The following is a 22,926-nucleotide window of genomic DNA, read 5'->3' on the forward strand; positions in this document are numbered from 1 at the left end:
AATAATATAGCAATTAAAAGCAGAGATTTGGCTTGATAGAGAATAACAAGATTTCATTACTTCAGTTTTTCAAAACACAATTACGATATCCAAACAACCACTTGAGGGTTACTAGGGCGAGTCACCTAATTACTGCAGTTGACCTAACAACGTGGATTACTAGCATTAAGGTTGTGAATCTTAGCTAATAAATCTTTAAGCACAATTAGACCCTTATAAAGAAAGCTCTCACTTTTAGATTTATCTATTTGAGGATATTAACTGTAGTGTCATCAATCTAAAACTAACATATGGATCATCTCTCGATTCTCCCACATGCCAATAAATCAACAAGATGTGTCACTCAACTTGAAGCATTATAGAACATAATTAAACAAAGTAAATATAAGTCAATAAATATAAAAAAATATGAATCAAATAAACATGAAGAGGTGAAAGTAGCCGAGTTGCTTCCCATCAATGGTTCTATCTTCATATTCACGAACCATCCTCAATCTTCCATATTTCCCTTTTTGGATCTAGTTATTGAGACTAGATCCATTCTATCTTTGCTTTTCCTTTGATTTTTGTTTTTCAATTTGATAGATTAACATCAACTTTGGCAATCCTAGGAATTAAATGAAATCAAGCATTTATAGTTTCATATGAATCAAAACTAAGACTCTAATTTAAGAACCCAAATGTGACTCCAATTTTGTGATCAGCGACTCTTGAATATTGACATATCAAACAGTAACTCTTTTTAGTTTCAAAGAATAGGAGTATAAAACAAATCAAGTTTGATCAATCAGAGTCTAAAACAACACAGAAGGAAACTTTGGATTCCCAAACGCAAAAAATCAAAAGATTGCCAAATGTTTCTTTGATTATTAGATCAAACAATCAAGTGAACAAAAATACAAGACAATGCTTTATCAATAACACATGTCGATCACAAATTCGAATTTACTTGTGAAGATGTATAATGATAAAGCAGGTAACATAGAATTAACCAAGGTCTTGCCACTATACACTAACAGCCAAGGACAATTCCACCCAGCCGAATCAAACAAGGAGCTGCATCTAACTGATCACTGAAACTGTTGTCTCTGATCACGATCAATTGCACAGGAAAGATAGGATTAAAATTACTAGCCGGCTCAGTGCACGAGTTCAACAATCGCCTCTTTTGTCAATAATTAGGCATCAAAAAAGTGAAGCTTTGGGCATGCCCAGCTGTTTTACAAGTCATCAAGTATGGTGGATAACAGCAAGCCCTGTACGAACTCAGACCTTCTGGCCATCTCGATGTTCCTGTCTGTTGACAGAGACAGTGGAAATCTGCATTGACGACAAGCACATAAGAAAATATGTTATGAGTTCCAAAATCAGAGTTCTTGCAGTGGCACACCCTATGCACTACACAGATAAAAACAGAATATGAGAAGGGTATATAATATGCTAATGCTGATTGCAATATCCTCTTTGTTTATGGAAACAATGAAGGTGAACGGACTAATGAAAATTAAGAGAAGAGGCCTGTTATGCTATGGAGAAAAAAAAACAGAATACGAGAAGGGTATATAATATGCTAATGCTGATTGCAATATCGTTTGTTTATGGAAATTGGAAACAGTGAAGGTGAATGGACTAATGAAAATTTGAGAAGAGGCATGTTGTAACAGCACTCTGTACATCTTCATCAATGTTATTTCAATAGTTTAGATTTAAATAAAATATGCCCAATCCCACCACTACAGACCGACAAAAGCTTTGCCCTTCCCAACCATCATATGAAAAGAACTTCACTACCATGACAAAATACAGATAAGTCTTTGATTAAAGCAATATAGAACAAAAAAGATGATCACGAAACAACTACATGTAAGTAGTAGCCCCTACTGGCATGCTTTTAAACAAAAAAATAGGTTGCATGTCCCAACACAAGGACACTCATCACCACTAGTTCTCAAGCAAGACCAAGATTGGTTGGTTTGATGAAGTTCCGATGGGATATACGAAACTGTCAGCAACGGAGATAGAACTTAGTAGAAGGTTTCTGGAGGCCATAATGCCAACTGCTCCTACTTCCCCAAGAAGTTTTACCACTTCGCATTAAGCAACAGAGAGCTAATTGATAGGATTCTCATATAAAATCCATAGCAAACTATATGTAAAATATATTCAACACCACCACCTAAGATTGCACACCTACTTTTCGAACTACAAATCCTTTTCAATTCAATCCCAGTCCCAATCTCATACAACAGCAAGATACTATGGATGAATTAGACAGCATCATAAAAATTATAACACATACTCCCTCCGTCCCATAAAAATATGGATATTAGGGATGGCACGGGTTTTAATGCACAATTGGTACGGTAAGAGAGAGATAGAAAGAAAAAGTAATTATAGTATTGTTAGTGGAGAACATGGAGAAAGAACTTATCAAAAATTATAGTAGGGGCTATTTTTATGGGATGGCCCAAAATGGAAAAAGTCCATATTTTTATGGTATGGAGGGAGTATCAATAACTAATCAAGCAACATAAGCTCTATGTTCCACATTCCATTGCTTTATCAGTAAACACTAAACTGGGGATTTATACATGAATATCTAAGATCATATTCACATTTTATGGTATCAGCTTATGTCCCATTTAGTTGTTCTCATGTGATCCTCTTTCACGGGAAAAGAGTGCATTGCTCATTTGTATTGAGTTTGGCAAAAAATATAAATTTGAGAGAAAGTGTATTGGCTTACCTTTCAGTAGAGTCATCATAAGAACTTTTCCCTGACAAGCTTGCTTCAGATGGAGAAGCAGCTTCACTGATTTGGGGTCTGTAAGCTGGTTGAGGACTATTGACAAACGACAAAAGCATGGAATCAGCTGCTGCATTAGAGGACGAACCAACAGTGGGAGACTCCTTAACAGCACGTAAATGCTTCTCCTGCAATTCCTTCCTCAGTAGATATATTGATGAACGGGAGCGAGTGCTACGATGCTTCTTATTGCAGAGAGCGTATAAGTAAGTTAAAGGTAAATCTTTTTTCATAATGAGCAAATCTTCATAAATAACCCAACAAAAGACATTCAAACGTGATAAAAAAGAAAAAAGAATGTAACTCATTCTTTTAAACATAGTTCAAAGGATATCTTCAATATACTCTCGTGATGAGTAATCACATGTGAAGCCATGTTTACCCGAACCTTCACAGCACAAACAGGGCAAATCTGGAAACAAAAGAAACGATAGCTAAGATACAGTAGAGATTCCTCTTAGCACTAAAAGGTAAAGACAGCAAACCTTGCATGACAGCTTCCAACTAATATTCAGCAAGCAAGAAACACACTTTCAACAAAAAAAAGTGTTTTTTACATCTATCAACTATTTCTTAGAAGCCCCCTATTCTCTGAAAAAAAAAATATCATGTACTTCCACCATTGGCAGCTAGAAAAAGCCACCATGTCGATTAGCTCTCTTCCATCTCATACTATCTACTATCAATTCGTCGAATTCAAACACCTTCCGACTGTCCTCACCACTCAAATTAGAAACCAGCCTTATGCTTAATCCTCAAAATATATATCCAACTCAAAGAAACACACACCACTATGCCAACTAAGTTTCTGCAACTAATAATGAACCAAATCACCCCTTTAAGCATTTGAAAATCCTCTAAACACACATTAAACACAAAAATGCAGCTATTTTGCTCTAAACAAACTCATTGCTGCTGCTGCTGCTGCTTCTACTACTACTAGTTTTTATCATCCCAAAAAACCAGAAAAGAGCAAAAAGCGTCAAATTACCCCTGGTTTAACCTCCATACGGTGGTCGGCATCAATGTGGCAGCACAATCCCAAAACATCAAAATCATCCGAGCAAAAAGGGCAAGCTAAGTCCTCTGATTTCCCCTCAATTTCGACACCGTTGACCTCTTCCCCCTCATACTCTTCCTCGCTCTCCTCGTCCTCTTCATTGTAATCATCTAAAAAAAATTACAAAAACAAAATCAATCAGCCCCGATAATCATCACGAAGATACTGAACCTCGATTCGCGAAGCTCACCGTTGCACGGTGTGGAAAAAGAGGAGAGCGCAATCTCCAAATCACGGTATAATCGATCGGCCATGTGGAATTAAAATGAATCGAATTATTTTTGTAGGAGCTGAAAAATTAGGAAACTCTACAAGAATTATACACGATTTATATGTACGCGACAAAATCGGAAAATTGAAAACAGGGGGAGGAATTATACGCCTGTATAGTAGGGTTTGGGGATGGTTTATTGGCTTTATCACTTTCTAGCTGCAAGAAAATTCAGGGAAAGGAAAAGATTAAAAAAAGGGGGGGTAAAAAGGAGAAATGACGTGGAAATTAATTAGGACGCGGATTGGTCTCCAAACTCCTGCGTTGTTCAATCACCAGCTGCGACCTTTTGTTTTGTAGAATGCTTCCACATCTTTAAGGCCATCCACAATAGGAAGACCCAGTAATAGCCCAGCCATAGCCTAGCCACTGCCATATCATCAGCACTAAAAATCCTCCTGCCACATCTTAAATAGCCCAACCATAGCCTAGCCACATCATAAATAGCCCAGCCACATCAATAGCCACATCACTAATAACAATTATATAAAAATGAAATAATTAACAATCACACAATATACGGAATTTAATTTACGAGACATATACGAGAAACATTAATAATACTATCCACATCACTATTAACAAATATATACAAAATGAAATAATTAACAATCACACAATATGCGAAATTAAATTTACGAGACATATACGGGAAAATGACGAACAAAGCGCGTATATATAGTGTTTCGAAAAAAAAAATTTATTTTTTCTCGCTAGGCGGTGCGCTGGGCGATCCGGGCGCTGCAATAGCGCCGAACGGACCGCCCAGCGCCACGCGACCGCCCAGTGCTGCGCGGTTTCTCTCTCCAATCGCCCGCTGGGCGGCTGCAATAGATCGCCCAGCGCCGGCGCTCGGCTGGGCGGTCGCTGGGCGCCTATTGTGGATGGCCTAATAATGGAGTGCTAGCTAGTAATGTTGAAGATGTATGAGCCCGGATTATTTGTAAATTGTTAGTATTAGATTAGGGGTGGGTAGGTACGGTATATTTTACCGAAACCACCATACCGTGTACCTTACCGTAAATTCGGTATGCGAAAAAATCATACCTTTACCTTACCAAAATTGTCGGTATACCGAACTTCGGTATACCTTATTTTCGGTATGGGGAATTTTCATATCGATACCGTACCTCATTTTCGGTATGCCGTATCGAAATTCGGTAAGTATGCGGTATACCTGACTTTCAACATCAATAAAAATAGAATATTAGAGTTTTTATAATATTATTTATATTTTATTATTTAAAAAATATATTAAATATATTTTTTTCATATCTATATTTATATTTCACGATACATTTTATAATTTAAAAATATATAAAGTATAGTATTTTATATATAATTATATTTATATTTCACGGTATATACCTTAATTTACGGTATATACCGCGGTATTTTATAATTTTCGGTATGTCGCGGTATACCGCGGTATATGAAAACTCATACCGTTACCTTACCGAAAATTACGGTATACCGAAAATTCGATATTTTCGGTATTTTTTCAGTACGATAAGGACGGTATTTCGGTATTTTTCTCCAGCCCTATATTAGATAGTAAGCCTATCAATATTATTGTAGTGGCTAATAGTATTATATCCGTCCTATAATAAGAGTCATATTTTGACATTTCGATCCGTCCCATAATAAGAGTCACACTTTGTCATTTTGAGCCGTCCCACAATAAGATTCACATTTCACTTTTACCATAAATGACAAGTAAACTCTCATTCCACCAACTTATTCCACTCACATTATAAACTTAATATACTCCATTCATCCCATAAGAATATGCACTCTTTCCTTTTTAGTCTGTCACAGAATATGCACTTTCTAATTTTTGTAACCTTTTTCTCTCTAATAAGGTGGGACACATACCCCACTAACAATACTTTAATTACTTTTTTTCTCTACCTCTCTCTACCAATTTTGCATGAAAACTTGTGCCGAACCCAAAGTGCTTATTTTTGGGGGACGGAGGGAGTATATAAGTGGGACACATAGTCCACTAACTTATTCAACCCACTTTTCTTTATATATTTCTTAAAATCTGTGCTTACAACAAATGTGACTCATATTGTGGGATGATGAGAGTGATATTCTGTTGAGCTTGTATTAAATTGAGGCTCAATTTAATTAGTACTCCATCCGTCTCCTATTAAGAGTATCATTTTGTCATTTTCGTCTCCCATTAAGAGTTATATTTCACTTTTATCATAAATTAAATAGTTCTACATTCCACCAACTTAGTATACTTACATTTTTATTATAAATGAGACTCATATTCTATTAACTTATTCACTATACCTTCTTTACATTTTTTTAAACACGTGCCGAAATCAAATAAGACTCTTATTAAGGGACGAGAGAGTAAAAGACATGTTTGACCCAAATCCAACCTCCGTAGATACCTACTCTGACCATTATAGCTATATATAAAAGGAGATTAGAAAAAAAATTTAGACCTAATTAACATAAAATTTCATGCTCTCACTGAAGGAGTAAATGGAGAATTTTCTCCAGTTCTAATAAATAGAGCTGAATAGTGATAGACTAATGGTTGCACCGAGGCTACTTTAGCGCTTAATACAAGCTCCGTAATATTTTGCTACGTGCCCAGTGTGTAATATTTATATGAAAATTTCAAACATACACTTAACTATAATAAGCAATACTAATCGGCCAAAATAATTAACAAACAAAAACACATTTATCTAATCATGCCCAATGTAAAACAAAAATAGGGTCGCAGTTTTCATGAACTAAAAAAACATGTATCTAATCCAGCCTGCACTACATGGTCAATATATAAATCTCAAATAACAATTAATATTCAAAACAAATATTTAATTTCTTTACACTGATCATGATGTACCGAATCTACTTCCAAACAAAACTGAAAATCAGAACTAGTGAGAGAAAGCTGCTTAACACAACAGAAGCAGCAATCTCTCTTGGAGCGTTGCTCGGCAGCATTGTAGGAAGAGAGCACTCTTCTCCATTGAAGTAAACTTTCGTTGGAAATCCATCTCCTCGGGCGACTTGAATTGACTGCGTCTGCTTCTTCGTGAACGATATCACCGTTTGTTGCGATCCAGGAACCGGCGGATCCTTTCTCGGGTTCGACCCGTTCCTTTCCGCGATGAGATAGTTCAAACCCGGCAACCCCTGAAGGAAGAGCGTGTCATTGTTGGGAAATGACAATACTCTCCCGTCCATGGAGTAGACTTTCTCATAGCCTGGTATGGCCCGACCTAGCTCAACTGAGGCGAACCAGTCAATTATATCTGCTTCGCCCCAGTTGAAAAGGGTTACCCTTGATGTCCACCCTTTCTTGAAATCCGAGACAAGATGCCAGTTGATGCTGACCCCACAATTGTCAGGACATGGCAGAGGATTTGGGAGTTTGCGGTTTTTAATATCCGCAAACTCTTTAATGAATTTTGTCCTGTTGTGGAATGGCACTAGTTGGGCCTCAGCTGGAAGGAGGACTGCTGGCTCCGTGGCACTACACGTGTCACCCGCGGAGGCGGGGCAGCCACATGCACAAGTGTTGCAGGGGACAATAGAGTCGTTGAAAAAGGATGAAAAAGTCACACAACACGTTGACTTTTTCGCCCTTGTCATTGTGGCATTGCAAACCACCTGCCACGTGGCCAGGGCCGCCGTCTGCGACGGCAGCCCTGACGCGTCCGGAAACAAAGATGGCGTGACACGAACAGGCTGCCCACACTGGTAATCCGGCCCGACCGTGCTATTGATTTGCCAGTTCAGAGGAGGGGCAAGCTCAGTCTTGTTGATGTCCGGGGGCATTTTGTACACTTCGAGCCGGAACGAAGACTTGGACTTCTCGGGATCTATCTCGGACGACAAAATGCTCCCGTTGCGACAACAAAAAGGGATCAGCCCTAACTCGGAATCGTTAGCTTTCGAGAGAGGGAGATCGACGATGGTCGGCCTCGTTGCGCAGCTCAGAACCTTGGAGAAATCGAATTGTTTGTAGTATTGGGCTTGGCGGCCGAAGATGCAGTCGCCGGCGTCGATGATTTGTGGGAGAGCTCCTCGCATTGAGTTGATGAACTCGCCTTGCATCCATTCCCAACTCAGGTTCCAATTGTCGAGACGACCAAATGGATTGTGATTGGAGATTGTGACTTGAGCCCAATAATTAGGATCGTTTGATGTTAATACATCATACATTATTGTGACGTCGCCTGTCTCGAGGGGTGAGAATCCTTGCTCCGATGTAATGTTTGTCTTTGTGTTCGCGTCTGGTGTGCAGCAAGTGGTCATAGTATTGTTACCTACATCCACAATAATATCAAATTCCTTAAACTTTCATCAATATAATCTGATTTGGAGTAATATTCAACACGTTTTATATAATTGCAATAATAATATTAGGCCTCTCGTACTCCCCCGTCCTTAATAATTTGTAACCATTTGACCCGACACAATTTTTAAGAAATGTAGTAGAAAGTCAATTGAAAAAGTTAGTGAAATATGAACCATACTTTATATATTAGTTTTATAATAAAAATATGAGTGAGAATGAGTTAGTGGAATGTGAGATCCACCATCAAAATTGGTAAAAGTGAAAAGTGACAAATTTTTTTAGACGGACAAAAATGGTAATAGGTGACAAATTTTCAGAGACGGATGGAGTAGTTTTTTTGGCCACTTAAATAGTGACATTGGCTTGGTCATGTACTCTCTTCATATACTACCTCTCGTCCCTAATTAATTGGTACCTTTACATTTTTACATGTAGAATATAGACATCGCATTTTATTTGTATTTTATTATAAAATTAATATATAAAAGTATGATTCACTCTCAACTAATTTTTTTCATACATTTTCTAATTTCTACTCTATTTCTTAAAACTCGTACCAAGGGACGGGGAGTATATTCTTATGATCCCACTTATCTGACGTGGTTTGAAAGAAGACAGAGAATTATTCAATTAAATAACGATTTTTAATTTAATTCACCCTTAAACCAAACTTCCTTAAATATATAGTACTCCTACTACTAACTCACATAGACTAAATCAACCAATTCATAATATCCTAACCAGAAACGCTTTCTTCAAAATTCAAAACTATTCATTTTAATAGGGCGATGATAAAAAAATAATTATTAAGACAATAAAAGATTTATATAATATCTATTTTTGAAAAGTAATTTTTGTCCTTATATGGAAAAAGAAGCTTTATAATTTAAGAATTATATAATCGAAATATTATCAAGACTAAAAAGCTTTTGATTTAGTATAATTTTATTCTATTACTTTCTTCTTTTGTCCAACTTTATGGGACCAAAATGAAAACTGGCTCAAACTAAATTAAAATGAAAATTGAGACACGTAATGAGAACATGGGAGTAGTAGCTACTTTTAATTTTTAAATTGCAAAAGTATTTTCTTAGTTCACGATTATTACCTGTTATGGTGAGATTCTGACACAAGTAGCCGTCATTAGCGAGAGTAATATTTCCCGGCAACGGAACGTCCGGCGGCGCCACCCCGAACTCCGTCCCCAACAACTCCACCACCACCTGCATCTGCTCAATATCTCCAGCGGTCTCGATCGCAGTTTTGAGGTCGGTCACAGAGCTGCCGGATAGAACAGCGCCACCGCTGACGTTAGCCGGAAGAAAGGAGGCGTTGGCGAGCACGGCGTTCGTGGCGGACACGAGGAGCTCACCGTGCTCGAACCCGACGAAGACCCGCCAATTCTTCAGCTCCTTCAGCCCCTGGTTGAGAACCGTCAGCGTCGAGTTGAACCGGTATGGCTGGTCGAACCGGTTTAACGGAAATAGAAACGGGGCGATTCGCTCGGCCGTGTCGTGGTTGTACGTGATCAAAACGCCGTCGTTGCATGGAGGCTGAGCTAAGGTGGTGTGGAGGTAGCAAAAAGTCGAGAAAATTGCTAAGGCCAAGAGCAGCGCCGGAGTGGAACTGGGGAATAAAGGAGTGGACATTTTCATTTGTTTGTCAGAGAAAGAGAGAGATGGAATGGTTATAATTACGGCGTAGGAAAGAGAACATAGGGAAATATGTTTGAAAAATTCTTGTTGCAATATAGTACTCATAAAATTGTTGATTGAGTAAAAATTGAATTAATATTTTAATTAACGGAGTTGGTGGCGTGCCGGCTTTGATTGAATTAGTCTCTAATTAAGTGAAGAGGCGAACTAAGCATGAGCTGAAAATATGAATAAGCCTGGTCTCTTTTTGGTTTCATTTCTCTTCATCTCGTTTCCTTTTCATAGTATTTAATCCTTATATGTTCTTCTTGGCTTGTGTGAATTGTCGTGACTTGATATGAAAGAATATATTTTTCTCTGTTTTGGGTGGAGGGAAGGTTGTATAATAGAGGTCAATCCCTGTCTCTCAACCTCACTCTAAATTAAACAAATTGGGCTGGTTTTTATCTAAAGAAAACAAAATAATTAAATAAGTCTTAGAAGATGGTAATTGAAAGATAAGAATTGAAAGCGTAAACATGTTTCTTGTGTATTGTTTAGGTTTACTGTGTCTCCTTGTATAGAGAGGACTACACATTGTAACTAGAGAAAATATCACCTTTGTCTCCTTGTATAGAGAGGACTACACATTGTAACTAGGGAAAATATCACCTAGTCTAGGACTGAATCAATTACAAATCATTTCCTTGTCAATTATTGATTCTAGACAATCTCTCTCTAATCTAATTGTGTAATTGTTTCCAATATTATGATTGATAAGGCTCATTTCATGCATCGGTTTAAGGGTAAAATGTATGCTACTTGATCGATTTATCGCGCAAAACAAGTGTTAAATGTGCAGAAATGTCACTTGACCAAGGCAGTAAGGCCGAACTGATCAAACAAGTACAAAAGGCGATAAAGGGCCAAGAATCGGGGGAGTTGATCAAGGGGGAGTAATCAAGCAGTTAGGCGGGGACCGCTGGCTTCTAGAAGAAGAACACGTGAGGAAATGAGCTGGATATGGCGCACCATTCTGTTATCAAGGATGATGTTCTAGAAGGGGACACGTGCTAGCTTATGAGACGCAAGGACGGAGCTGAGTCAGGAATCTGTTACTCAAAAGCGTCGTCATTCTAGAAGAAAGGGCACGTAGCAATCAATGAGTCGCTCATTCTCAGCATTAGCGAATATTCCCTGTCAAGATCGTTATCCAGCTGAAGGCCGAATCGAGCTTATAAATAGAGGGTGTGCCACCACAAGAGAAGCAGATCCGACACTTTACTTTTCGTCTAGTTTAGCTTAGCTTAGTTATCTAGTTTAGTTCAGCTCTCTAGCTTAGTTTAGTTCAGTTCTCTAGCTTAGTTTAGATAGCTTAGCTAAAAGGGCGACCAAAGGGAGCGCTGCAGAATACTCATTTCTGTTAGCGTTATCTTAAGTTTCCCGCTGAGATTCTTCTCAGTTTTTACCGCTTTCTTAGTTTCCGAAGTGTTAGCTTAGTTTAAATTCACACTGTACTCAGTTTTTAGTTTAATCGAAGTTATTTTTCATTTACATCCTCGCATTTACTTTTCCGTTGTTACCTGCAATTTATTTGACCCAGTAGTTAAAGTTCCATTGATCAAGCTAGCTAGTTTAATTCTGCCTAGATTAAAAACAGTAGTTAAAAACTCCCAAGTTAAAGCGTGGCAGCAGCCAACCCCCCCTGTTCACTACTCACACACTCGACACACCATCTTCTCTGTGGGATCGACCCCGAACTTGCCGCTTTACTGTTAAAGTTGTGCAAAATTGGGAGTTATAAATATTTTTCTTGCGTGAGTCGGTTTGAGGATTGATTTGATTAAGTGGCAACGACAATTTGCTAACTGATCCGAATGGTTCGGTTATCTTCCATATAACTTAATCCAATTCCAATCCGTCGATCTAGACCTCACCAATGATACTCCCCCTCAAGCTGAGCAACGGTATCTACGATACTCAATTTGTAGAATATATCTACTTAAAGACTCCAAGATTCACGAACTTGGTCAGTATGTCAACAAGCTGCTCCTCGGATCAAACAAATGGAAATTCTATAATTCTTCCTTCAAAGTTTTATTTGATGAAGTGACGATCAACTTCTACATGTTTAGTTCTATCATGTTGTACATTGATACTTTGTTATCACACCACTGATGTTGTTCTGAGTACTCTATTTAACGGTGAAGTGAAATCAACAAATCTTGTATTTAGTATTTCCATAAAAAAAACAAATGGAGCAAATTTGCAGTTAGTTTTTGGTTCATGTTTCACTCTTACTTCTACACATTAGATGTACTCCCTCCGTCCCTCTGTAGCTGAGTCGTATTCCTTTTTGGGTTGTCCAACTGTAGCTGAGTCATTTCTTTTTTTGGCAAAAAGTACTTTACTCACACTTAATTTACTCTCTCTTCATCTCTCTACCTTTTTCCTTTCTACTTTATTCTTCTTTTACTTAACTTATTTAAAATAATTTTTCTTAAATCCCGTGCCGGAAAGAAATGCCTCTACTACAGAGGAACGGAGGGAGTACTATGTTTTTCATAAAATTATAGTACTCCCTTCGTCAATAATTTGGAGTCATGGTTGAGTTTGTCATAGATTTTTAAAACTCCAAAGGTAGTGGATGGAACCAAAAATGAACTGTAGATCCCATTTTTATACTATATGAGTTTTATAATAAAACATGAGTGATGTGAATTAACAAAATGTGTTGTCTATTTACCATTTATACTAAATGTAAACTGAGACTCTTAATCTTAGACGGGCCGAAACGGCAAACCGGCACTCCTAGTCGGCGATAGAGGGAGTATAACATTTTACTCTAGGGATGTACCTAGGTGGTCGGCTGGGATGACCAATCCCACCACCAGCAAAACTTCATTAATCTGTCTATGTCTCTATTATAGCTCCTCTTTCATGACCCTTCTATTTTTATTGTGCAATTTCCATGACCTACATAGTGTATGACCTATTATGCTCGCTCCCTCAAAAAATAGACAAAATTCTAAATGACACAAGTTTTAATGTGCAATTGGTAAAGTAAGAGAGATGTGAAAAAGTAAGAGAGGGGGAAAAGGTAGTAGAATTAGTGTTAATGAATTGTGGGGTCCACATTATTACTAGCATGTAATTAGTTAAAAACTTTCCATATTTAGAGTTGGTTGAATTTTGAAGGACAACCCAAATTGGTAAAACTAGTCTATTTTTTAGAACATAGGAGTATATTTCAAAGAAATTATAATTTTATAATTCATATACCTATTGAATCATCATCCATCCTCCATCCATCCGCCATTAGGAGTCCTAGTTTACCATTTTAGTTCGTCCGTCATTAGAAGTCCCGGTTCACTTTTACTATAAATAAAAGGTACACCTCACTTTCCAATAACTCATTCCACTCATATTCTATTAGAATAAAACTAATACACCCTCCGTCCCATAAAAATTATGGGATGACATGGGAATTAAGACAAAATTGGTAAAGTAAGAAAGATGAGGAGAAGTGTAGTTAAACTAGTGTTAGTGGATATTGGGACCCACATTATTAGTAGTGCTTAATGGTGGTATAAGTTGTGAATAAGTTGATGTATATGGGTAATAAATTGGGATGACTTTTCAAAAATGGAATTTACATATTTTTGTGGGACGGACGAAAATGGAAAATGCACATATGTTTATGGGACGGAGGGAGTATATATAAAACTGGGTACCACATGCCATTATCTTTTCTCTCCCACTTTGTTTTATCTTTCTTAAAATTCGTGTCAAACTAAAATGAGACTCCTAATAGCGGACGGAGAGAGTACTATGGCTTTCCATCTCGCTATTTCAGATGGAGATATTCATCATCAATAGTTATTGTTTCAGTTATTAATATTTATTCATATTATTTGGGTTTTTATCATTTATAATGACACTTGAATTAAATTTATAGTAACTTTATATTCGTTTTTCTTTCTTATTAGAGCATTTGTAATGGGCGCCAACCGGCCCCCCGTGCCACTGTCGTGCTGGGAGGCGGTCAGACGGCTACCATTGCAGACGACGAGCCATGGAGGGGGAAAGGAGGGGCTCCGAGGTGACGGCGGACGCCGAGCGTAAGAGGGCGGTGGGAAGGAGCAAGCTCGGCGCCTATTGCTCGCCAAGCAACCGCCGGATGATTTTGCATTTTTTTCTATAAAATACTCTACCCCCATTTCATTTTTCACATCCATTCATCTCACTCCCACACGAAATTTTTTCACTCTTCCACACTAAAATTTTCACACTTCTCTCGAAGTGGATTTTGGTGGTAATGGGGATCCAATTGATAGGTAGATCGCGGATGCCTTGTGGGAGCAGACGTCAGCGCAGATAGACTGCGAAATGGAGCGACTCATTCAAGAACAGATGCAATCGGTGGTTCCTTGACCGATCCAGTATCGACGTACAATCGACCGTGACCACGTCACTGCCCACGAGTGGCTGCTTGCTGACTACTTCATCGAGGAGCTATGGTGGGGGCCAACAGTTTTCCGTCGGCATTTTAGAATGAATCGGAAACTTTTCCTACACATTGTGTTTGCGCTGGAATGTTGTTACAAGTACTTCTAGTTGCGATGGGATGCCGCTGGCAGGCCCGAACATTTGCCGATACAGAAGTGCACGACTGCTATTAGGCAATTGGCTTATGGAGGACATGCCGACATGTTCGACGAGTGTCTTCATATTGAAGACACGACTGCCCGCGAATGTCTGAAATATTTCTGTCGAGGGGTCATCCAAGTATTCGGGCCTACATATATTCGAAAGTCGACCCCTCTCGACTTCCAATGCCTGATGAATTTGCACGGGAGGGTGCACGGCTTCCCTGGAATGTTGGGCAACATTGATTGCATGCATTGGGAGTGTAAGAACTTTCCAACTACTTGGAAAAGGATGTACACGACCGAGTTCAAAAGTAAGAATCCCACGATAATCCTCGAAGCCGTTGTTGACTACCGCCTGTAGATTTGACATGCTTACTTCAGGGTTGTCGGGTCGAACAACGACATCAGCATCCTACAATTGTCGCTCATCTTCAATGACCAATGCCTTTGTGTGGGTCCTGCTATCAGTATCATAGCCAACGACAACCAGCATGATATGGGCTACTATCTGGCTGACGGGATATACCCCAGCTGGCTCGTATTTGTGAAGACGATCAGATGCCCAACAAATCCAAAGAACGTTTACTTTGCGCATCGGCAAGAAGCTGCTCGTAAGGATGTGGAGTGGGCGTTTAGTGTGTTCTAATTGCTATAGACAGCTCCAGCATGGTTGTTCTATGACGACTGTATCGCTGATGTCATGTTATGCCTGATGCTGATGTCATGTATGCATGTATCATCATGCATAACATGATAGTCGATAATGAAGGTACAGAACTCACCAATTGGGGCAATGAAGATGCGGTTGGACCAAGCCATGGGGTGGCTCTCCTTACGGATGGGTGTACCTCATGGCAACACTGAGAGGCTCCAAGCATTTGTTACTATGTGCCAACAACAAGCTCATATTCAACTCCAGCACGATATAATCGAAGAGTTATGGATACGTAGGATTGCACATTGATATCGTTTGTATTTTATTTGTGGAAGTTTGTGTTTATCGTTGTATTTGTTTTCCAAAATTGTAATACAACGAAAATTTTCTAAAACTCTCATCAATGTCAACTCAATGAACTTCGATTTTTTCCCTCCAATTAACTTCGATTTTGTTGTTCTATTTCTGGTGAAAACACCAACAAATTTAAATAGGAGACTGAATTAAAATAGGAAGGTTGTTGGGAAGGCTACTAGGAGGGCTGGATACTATTGTAGGGATGTGGGAGAGCTGAAGGTGTTTATGGAAGGGCTTAATGATGTGTCGGGGGGAATTTTTGGAAGTGCTATAGGAAGGCACTATGAATGCTCTTATAAGTAGAGAATTGTTCTGCTGCACAACTTGTGTGAGCGTTATGTGAGCGACTCTAGTCCACGTAGGAGAGAGTCCGAAAATTTAGTTCTTTCTGTTTTGGATTCTATTCTCAATCTACGCATTATAATAGAGTATATCTTAATTTATTCAATATTTTAGGCTTAGATTTGTTTTCCTTTTTTATTTCTCTGTGTACTTGTACAAATCTATTGGACCTATTTTATTAAAAATTATATATTCTGCAACCCTTTACATGTTTCCTCCATCAGAATTTTTGAAGTATCCTCTCTCCCTCTCTGGATTTTCTACCGAGTTGCATCAAATTTGGTCAGGTAATATTTTTAGTCTATTTGCCTTATGTTTATTCAAAATAGTGAAATTATAGATTTTGTAATTAAAAAGTTTGGTCTCCGGAGAAATTTAGTAGAACAATTATTGTGTTGCATACGTTTTTAGTTCAGAAACTAATTAAACAACATGCGTGATGTTGTAAATCCTAAATCAACCCCTAATCCTTAGTTTTATTTAGGCTCTAGTTTTGTTTGCTACTTACTTTTTGTATATATTAATATTTTTTTAAATTTATTTTTTAGTCTAAGGAGTGAAAATATGAATGATGAACTGCATATTCCTCAAACTGCGAATGATCGAAAGCTAGAAATTGGAATGAAATTTGCATCAATAGACGATGCATTTGAATTCTACAATCAATATGCTTGTGAAGCTGGTTTTAGTGCAAGAATAAGCAATAGCAAAAAGAATAAGATGAATGAAGTTGTTTGGAAACAATTTGTATGCTTTAAAGCTGGTCAAACTGATGAAGTCCGCTCAAAAAATCGAGCGTCGAGTGGTGGCCCGATCAAGAAAAGAGCTCGTGGTGAAGTTAGAACTTATTGTAAGGCAAAGATCTCCATTGTCAAACAACAAACTGGACCCTATTGGAGTATTAGCTTATTCACTGAAGGTCATAATCATGGACTTTCTACTCCTTCAAAAGTGCATTTACTCCGATCATACCGTAGTGTCTCTGCTGCGAAGAGAGTGTTGACACAACAATTTTCAGAAGCTAATATACCGACCTGTCAGCAAATGCAACTAATGGAGATAGAGCATGGGGGGCCTGAAAGTGTAGGTTGCACTGAAAGAGATATCAGGAATGTTGAGAGAGATATGAGGGATGAACAGAAGGGGATCGATGCCGAAAATTTGGTAGAATTCTTTACATCTGAAAAGGAGAAAAATTCATCATTTTTCTTTGACTATGAGACAGATTCAGATAATAGGTTCAAAAGATGTTTTTGGGAAGATCATAAATCAAGGAGTGCTTATAGTGTATTCGGTGATGTTGTTGTGTTTGATTCTACCTATAACACTAATAAGTACGAAATGATTTTTACACCGTTCGTAGGAGTAAATCATCACCATCAAACAATTGTTTTTGGTTGTGGATTTCTAAGTGATGAGAAGACAGAATCATATTTGTGGCTGCTTAATAAGTTCATGGAAGCTGTGCCAACAAGTGCTCCAAAAGCAATCGTCACTGATCAAGATCCTGCTATGACGAAAACACTTGCACAAGTTTTGCCGAAAACAGTACACCGTTATTGTTTGTGGCACATATTGAATAAATTTCCGGAAAAGATTTCAGCAGTGACTTTCCGAGAGCATTATCAGAGCATAAAAAATGTTATAAAAAATTCTACTTCTCCTGAGGAATTCGAGCATTGGTGGAAAGATGTTATTAGATTTGCTAACTTAGAGCAAAATACTTGGATCTTGTTGATGTATGAATTGCGACATAAGTGGGTTCCGTCATACTTTAGTCATGTATTTTTTGCTAGGATGTCAAGTAGTCAGAGATCTGAGAGTTCGCATTCATTTTTCAAAAAGTATGTCTCTCACAAGAACTCATTGATGGATTTTATCACTCGATTCAATCGAGCACTAAGACACCAAAGACACAATGAGTTAGTTGATGATCATATTGACATGAATGAGCATCCCAAAATCAAAACAAATTGGCTGATGGAAACGCAAATGGTTAAAGTGTACACGAAGAAAAAATGGACGGAGTTTCAAGATGAAATGAGTCAAAGTCATGGTTACTTTGTGGAGCATAGATGATATCATGATATACAATGTTGTAAGTTTTCAAAGTTCCTCCTCAAAACCAATGCAACTCATGCATGATAGACAAAGAGATCATATGTCTTGTAGTTGTGGAAAATTCGAGTTTGATGGCATTCCGTGCAGACACATGCTAGCTTTCTTTCGGATTAGCCAAATATTTGAACTACCTAAGAAGTATATACTCAAAAGATGGACGCAAGAAGCAAAGATTGGTGTTGTTTATGCACTAGATGATGAAAATACCAACGATGATCCAACAAGACTTTTGATGACACGACGCTCAAAGTTATCCTATAAGGCTTCAATATTGATTGATTATGCATCTTTGACTGATGAGGGGACAAAGTTTTTGAATGAACAACTTGATTCCTTGCATGGCAAAATCAAAGAGATGGGTGCTAGTTCAACCACTGTGTCCAGTAGTCAAACAAGGAAGAACTTAGATAAACCCAGAAATATTGGCGATCCTTCAAATATAAGAACAAAGGGAAGCGGTAAGAGAATGTTATCGTCAAAGGAGAAGTCAACTTTAAAGGCTAGAGCTTGTCATGGATGTGGACTAAGTGGAGTATCACATGACAAACGTAATTGTCCAAAATTGCATGACTGGTATGTGAATTGCTGTTGAATTTTATCATTTATATTTTATGGTTGTTTTAATAATCAATCAATTTAACTTTACTATTTCAGATTAGTCGCATACGATGGTTGCGACGACAATGGTTTTGCAAACGAAAAAGACTGATCTCCATAGTTATTGAAATTATTTTTTATGTTGTTTCTGTATTGCTGCTAATATAATACTATGAGAGTACATCTAGTTTTTTAATGAGATTAATCATTTATTTTCATCTTCTCTATGCATTAAATTTGGTTTTATGAGATTGGTCATTTATTTTGTGATATTTTTATGGACAAAATATGTACTCCACAATAATTGGACTGAAATAGGTAATTGTGTACAAAACACACATAATAAAGAATAGACAATTGAAATAATTAGCAGTGTTTTTCCGGAACTTCAAAGCTAATGAATGGAGTAGTGCTGAATTGAGATGCTACTTTATTTGATCAGAAACTTATTACGAGAATGAGATTTCTTTAATGGTCATCAGCAATAATTCAATTATTACTAGTCACTTATATTATGAGTGATGAAGAAACCGACGTAAGTAGTCCTTTTGGAAGCTGAACATCCATCTCATGCCCAACCTTCAATATGAATTAATAGTATAAACTACTCATATCGCCTAATAGTTCTGCAGATTTGGAAGAAAGCATAAAATCAAAACATCAAAAACTAAAACACGAGCCAGTGACATATAAGCGTATAACAAAAACCGAAGGAGTATCTCAACAATGAAGAGTTACAGTAATTTGACAAGTGCATATTTCTTGTTTTTTGCTACACTAAGCAACAAATTTTAGACGAGATTTTGCTGTTTAAGTTAATCAGAAGAGAAATTATTGATGATTTACTGCATCTCGATCTCTTCTAGTTTCATCTTCCAAGATGATATTCTTGAAAAAATCCACAAACATAAAATCCACCCCACCGCACACCCCTCGTTCCTTTTCATTAAATTGAGGAATTTGACCGATGGTGAAAAAGCATTCACCAAAAAATCCAGTGCTGCCACCACCAGATCCCTCTCCGGATTTCCCACGGGATTACAGCCTATTGTGCTGATCGTGTTGCCGTTGAACTCCCCCACCGTGAAGACAAAGTTTATGTCTCAGCGGTCGCCCAAGTCTGCAGATCTGCGAAGGTCGCCAACCCCTGGGCGCGCCCGAGCGCCGCCGAATTGATGTCCAATCCCGCCGTGACGTTCTGCGGTGAATTTACGACAAACTCACGGTGATGCAGAAAAAAATCCAAAGAAGAGATATATTCAAAATTCTAAAATCTAAAAGGAGAGAGATAAAAGGTATAAATAGAAAGAGAAAAGAAATAAAAATAAGAACGTGTTTCCCTCTCTCTCTTACGTGGATCAGAGTCGCTCACATAACGCTCAAGCAAGTTGTGCAGCAGAACAGTTCTCCTTATAAGTAATATCAAATTAATAAGTGATTTAAAAGTCACATACTCAGTTTTTTTATGATCACATATTCACTATATTCTTTTATAAAATAAGATTTGCCATGTAAAGAGAAATAATATATAATTTTAAATTGAGATTTTCTATTTGCAATATGATTTGTTATGTCATATGTGGATGGAACAATAGGACTTCGATATGTTATGTGGATAGAAACAATATAATCTTAAATGAAAAAAAACAAATTCCATTGTTAGTTTAGCTATGGAGCTTTACAGGTTTTTATTACTCATTTCTTTTCTATTTCAACATATTTTTCTTAGAGATGATATTACTGCACATGATAGATCACCAATGAAACATTTCATCATCCCACATGACGATTGAAGACACCGGCGAGTCAGCGACGATCTTCTTCAGATAGTAAGTTTCAAATCTACGAGTTTCCTTTTCAGTATCCATCACTGATAACTCATATTTATTCTTGTTAAACACATCGAGTCAAAAAACATTGGAACTTTCCTTAATATTTCAAATTTTCACCTTTTAAAGCATAACACGTTCCATATATTAATTTTGTTCCTGTTCAGTTTTATTTGTAACTTTGAACATGGTGCAATAAATACAGGAGAGTAGGAAACACATGATAAGCTTAATGGGGCCAATGTTCAAATTATTGAATTGGATAGCCGAGTGGGAAGAAGCAGCAGACATTGTTGGGATTGTTTTCTGTGTCTTATTCCATCGATGGAGCAATCCTCTTAATATAGAAGATTGCCCTAATTTACACAAGGTAAGAGAATCCCCTAATTTTGGTGCTATCAATTAAATAGTAATTACATGATTCTTTCCTTAGTTACAATATTTATTTTCCATATTCAAACACTCCCCCTCAAGCTAAGTGACGACATCTCTGATGCTTAGCTTGCCTAACACTTCTTCAAACACCTTCGAGTGGAAAGCTTTGGTGAGGATGTCTGCCAGTTGATCTTCTGAGCGGACAAAGGGCAACTCAATAATTCCCTTCTCTATCTTCGCTTTGATGAAGTGTCGATCAATCTCCACATGCTTCGTTCGGTCGTGTTGGACTGGATTTTCAGCTATGCTGATTGCTGCCTTGTTGTCACATAAAAGTTGACTCTTTTGAGTAGGTGGGAAGCCTATTTCTGTCAGAAGCCTCCGTATCCACATGATTTCAGTTATTCCACTCTTTGCCCCTCGAAATTCAACTTCAGCACTGGAAGGTGCAACCACTTTTTGTTTTTTACTCCTTCAAGTGACAAGATTGTCTCCTATGAACATGAAGTACCCGGCTGTTGATTTCCGATCGATTGGATTGCTTGCCCAGTCACCATCAGTGTAGCCAGAGACTTCCAAATGTCCCTCACTTTTTAGCAGGACTCCGTAGCCAACCGTCCCTTTAAGATATCTCACTATCCTTATCGCAGCATTCATGTGCTCTTCCTGCGGGCTGTGCATGAATTGACTTACCACTCCAACCGCATATGCGATATCCGGCCTTGTATGAGCTAGGTAGATCAATTTTCCAACCAAGCGTTGGTAGCGCTCTCTGTCTACGGGTTGTGCTCCTTCTTCTATCTTCAAACCATGATTCTGTACCATTGGTGTCTCTGCTGGCTTGCATTGTAGTAGCCCTGTCTCTATCAGTAAATCGAGGACGTTCTTCTTCTGTCGCAGGAATATCCCCCTTTTTGATCGCAGAACCTCAATTCCCAAAAAGTACTTCAAGTCTCCTAGATCTTTCATCTCAAATTCTTGGAAAAGATTTTCTCGTAGCTCTTAATTTCAGCTGTGTCATTTCCTGTGATTATCATATCATCCACATAGATCAGGAGACACGTTATGTTGTCACCTTTCTGCTTGAGGAAAAGAGTATGATTAGAGTTGCTTTGTCGGTATCCATACTTCTGCATTGCTTGGCTGAACCTTCCAAACTACACCCTGGGTGACTGTTTCAGACCGTACAACGTCTTCTTTAGGCGACATACTTCTCTTGGGCAAAATTCACTTGAATAGCCATGAGGGACCTCCATGTATACTTCTTCCTCTTTCTTCAGTTCTCCATATAAGAAGGCATTAGTAACGTCAAGCTGATGCAAAGGCCAATTCTGATTTACTGCAACAGACAATAGAATTCTCACTGTGCTCATCTTAGTTACTGGAAAGAAAGTCTCGGCGTAGTCTACCCCATAAGTCTGAGTGTAGCCTTTCGCTACCAGCCTTCCCTTGTATCTCTCAATTGATCCATCGGCTCGCCTTTTTATGGTGAAGATCCATCTGCATCCGACTGGTCGTTTTCTCTCTGCTAGTACACTTTTCTCCCATTTACTGTTCTTGAGAAGAGCATCTATTTCTTTCTACATGGCTTCTCTCCAGTGTTTGTACTTCATTGCTTCCTCCACTGAGTTTGGTATCTCATCCTCATATAGGGCAACTTCAAATGCTCGTGCCATTTCAGTCATCTGGGCAGTCATGGAGTAGGCAATGGGGTAGCGAGTTTTTCTTCCCTTCCAATCTGGGGAGTATCTTTTTAGGGGTACTCCTCTATTGCTTCGTGGCGGAAGGACATGCTGTCCTGATGTTTCTGGCTCATCTTGGGTGGTTTCCTCTCTACGCTCAAGGTCAGTCTCAATAACATTCAATTCACTAGGATCAGAATTTCTTACCTCAG

The 22,926-nt window shown here is 38.2% G+C and overlaps 3 protein-coding genes across 3 annotated transcripts; 1 reads left to right on the forward strand and 2 right to left on the reverse strand.

Annotated features, from left to right (window-relative positions):
- Window positions 1-847: 847 nt before the first annotated feature.
- LOC121744839 (protein DEHYDRATION-INDUCED 19 homolog 7-like) lies at window positions 848-4,305 on the reverse strand. The gene is made up of 5 exons (XM_042138510.1): window positions 4,057-4,305; window positions 3,798-3,976; window positions 3,141-3,218; window positions 2,747-3,006; window positions 848-1,320 (listed from the first exon to the last, which is right to left on the reverse strand). The coding sequence occupies exons 1-5, from the start codon at window positions 4,118-4,120 to the stop codon at window positions 1,221-1,223; spliced, it is 681 nt and encodes a 226-aa protein (XP_041994444.1). The 5' UTR covers window positions 4,121-4,305; the 3' UTR covers window positions 848-1,220.
- Window positions 4,306-6,998: 2,693 nt separating this feature from the next.
- LOC121799027 (COBRA-like protein 7) lies at window positions 6,999-10,173 on the reverse strand. Its single transcript, XM_042198343.1, has 2 exons — window positions 9,579-10,173; window positions 6,999-8,438 (listed from the first exon to the last, which is right to left on the reverse strand). Exons 1-2 carry the CDS (start codon window positions 10,123-10,125, stop codon window positions 7,015-7,017), a joined length of 1,971 nt encoding a protein of 656 aa, XP_042054277.1. The 5' UTR covers window positions 10,126-10,173; the 3' UTR covers window positions 6,999-7,014.
- A 6,501-nt stretch (window positions 10,174-16,674) lies between these two features.
- LOC121742263 (protein FAR1-RELATED SEQUENCE 5-like) lies at window positions 16,675-18,189 on the forward strand. Its single transcript, XM_042135392.1, has one exon. The coding sequence runs from the start codon at window positions 16,675-16,677 to the stop codon at window positions 18,187-18,189; it is 1,515 nt and encodes a 504-aa protein (XP_041991326.1).
- The last annotated feature ends 4,737 nt before the right edge of the window (window positions 18,190-22,926 follow it).

Source organism: Salvia splendens, chromosome 1, assembly GCF_004379255.2.
Source record: "Salvia splendens isolate huo1 chromosome 1, SspV2, whole genome shotgun sequence".
Classification (NCBI taxonomy): Eukaryota; Viridiplantae; Streptophyta; class Magnoliopsida; order Lamiales; family Lamiaceae; genus Salvia; species Salvia splendens.